The following is an 885-nucleotide window of genomic DNA, read 5'->3' as shown; positions in this document are numbered from 1 at the left end:
AGCATAATAAATCTCCTCTTCTTAGGATATCTTCAGTTACCATGAGTCAGGGTATATATGCTACTGATTTAATAGCCAACTTCCAACTATATACACGGGAAAAGAAAACACCTAATCTTGTAACAAAAGAAGATTAGAATCTCACCTCTGCAATATATGGCCACATCTTGCTCAGTAGTTTATTCAGCCATTTGACCTGAGAAAAATAAATTACAAAAGGTTTGCAGTTTGAGAATTTTGTTATGTTTGCTGAGAAACCGAGTGGCTAAACTGTACTACACTTATTCCAAAACCAAAGACATATATAATATGTACACAAAATAAAGTATTGTTTATATCAAGGGTAATGGAACCATAATTAGATTTTCTCTAGTCGGACCACCCAAAAATTATGGAAACCAAGAGTAAATNATTTGCTGAACTTCAGGGAAGTAATTCCTGGTGGTCTGTAATCTTCAAGTAGAGGTTCAACGGAATCTCTTATTACCATAGTTGCTGCCTGGAGATTAGTCAACAGAACAACGAAAATTACACTCTTTGATTGCCAAGCTGCACTGGGGCAAGTGTTTTCTATTCGAACAAATTGGAACTATCTTAGGTGTCAAGAAACACTGGATATGTGTACCAGTAAAAACGAATCAGTCGAGGAGTCCATTCTAGACAAGCTAAATCTCACACTTATTCAATAGTTACGAACTCCGGAGTACAACTTGACAGCATAATAAATCTCCTCTTCTTAGGATATCTTCAGTTACCATGAGTCAGGGTATATATGCTACTGATTTAATAGCCAACTTCCAACTATATACACGGGAAAAGAAAACACCTAATCTTGTAACAAAAGAAGATTAGAATCTCACCTCTGCAATATATGGCCACATCTTG

The 885-nt window shown here is 36.0% G+C and overlaps 1 protein-coding gene across 2 annotated transcripts in view; it reads right to left on the bottom strand.

Annotated features, from left to right (window-relative positions):
* The window catches only part of LOC104788382 (synaptotagmin-4), an 8592-nt gene that overhangs the window by 5001 nt on the left and 2706 nt on the right, over nt 1–885 (bottom strand). The window contains exon 5 of one of the 2 annotated variants that reach the window (XM_019246183.1): nt 442–499. In XM_019246183.1, coding sequence (XP_019101728.1) covers nt 442–499 — 58 coding nt within the window. Of the gene's footprint in view, nt 1–145; nt 229–441; nt 500–885 lie in introns of those variants that run through there. The other variant, XM_010514132.2, reaches the window with a different exon arrangement.

The sequence above is a fragment of the Camelina sativa genome, chromosome 5, assembly GCF_000633955.1.
Source record: "Camelina sativa cultivar DH55 chromosome 5, Cs, whole genome shotgun sequence".
NCBI classification, from domain to species: domain Eukaryota; kingdom Viridiplantae; phylum Streptophyta; class Magnoliopsida; order Brassicales; family Brassicaceae; genus Camelina; species Camelina sativa.
This window is presented reverse-complemented; position numbering and strand designations above follow the sequence as displayed.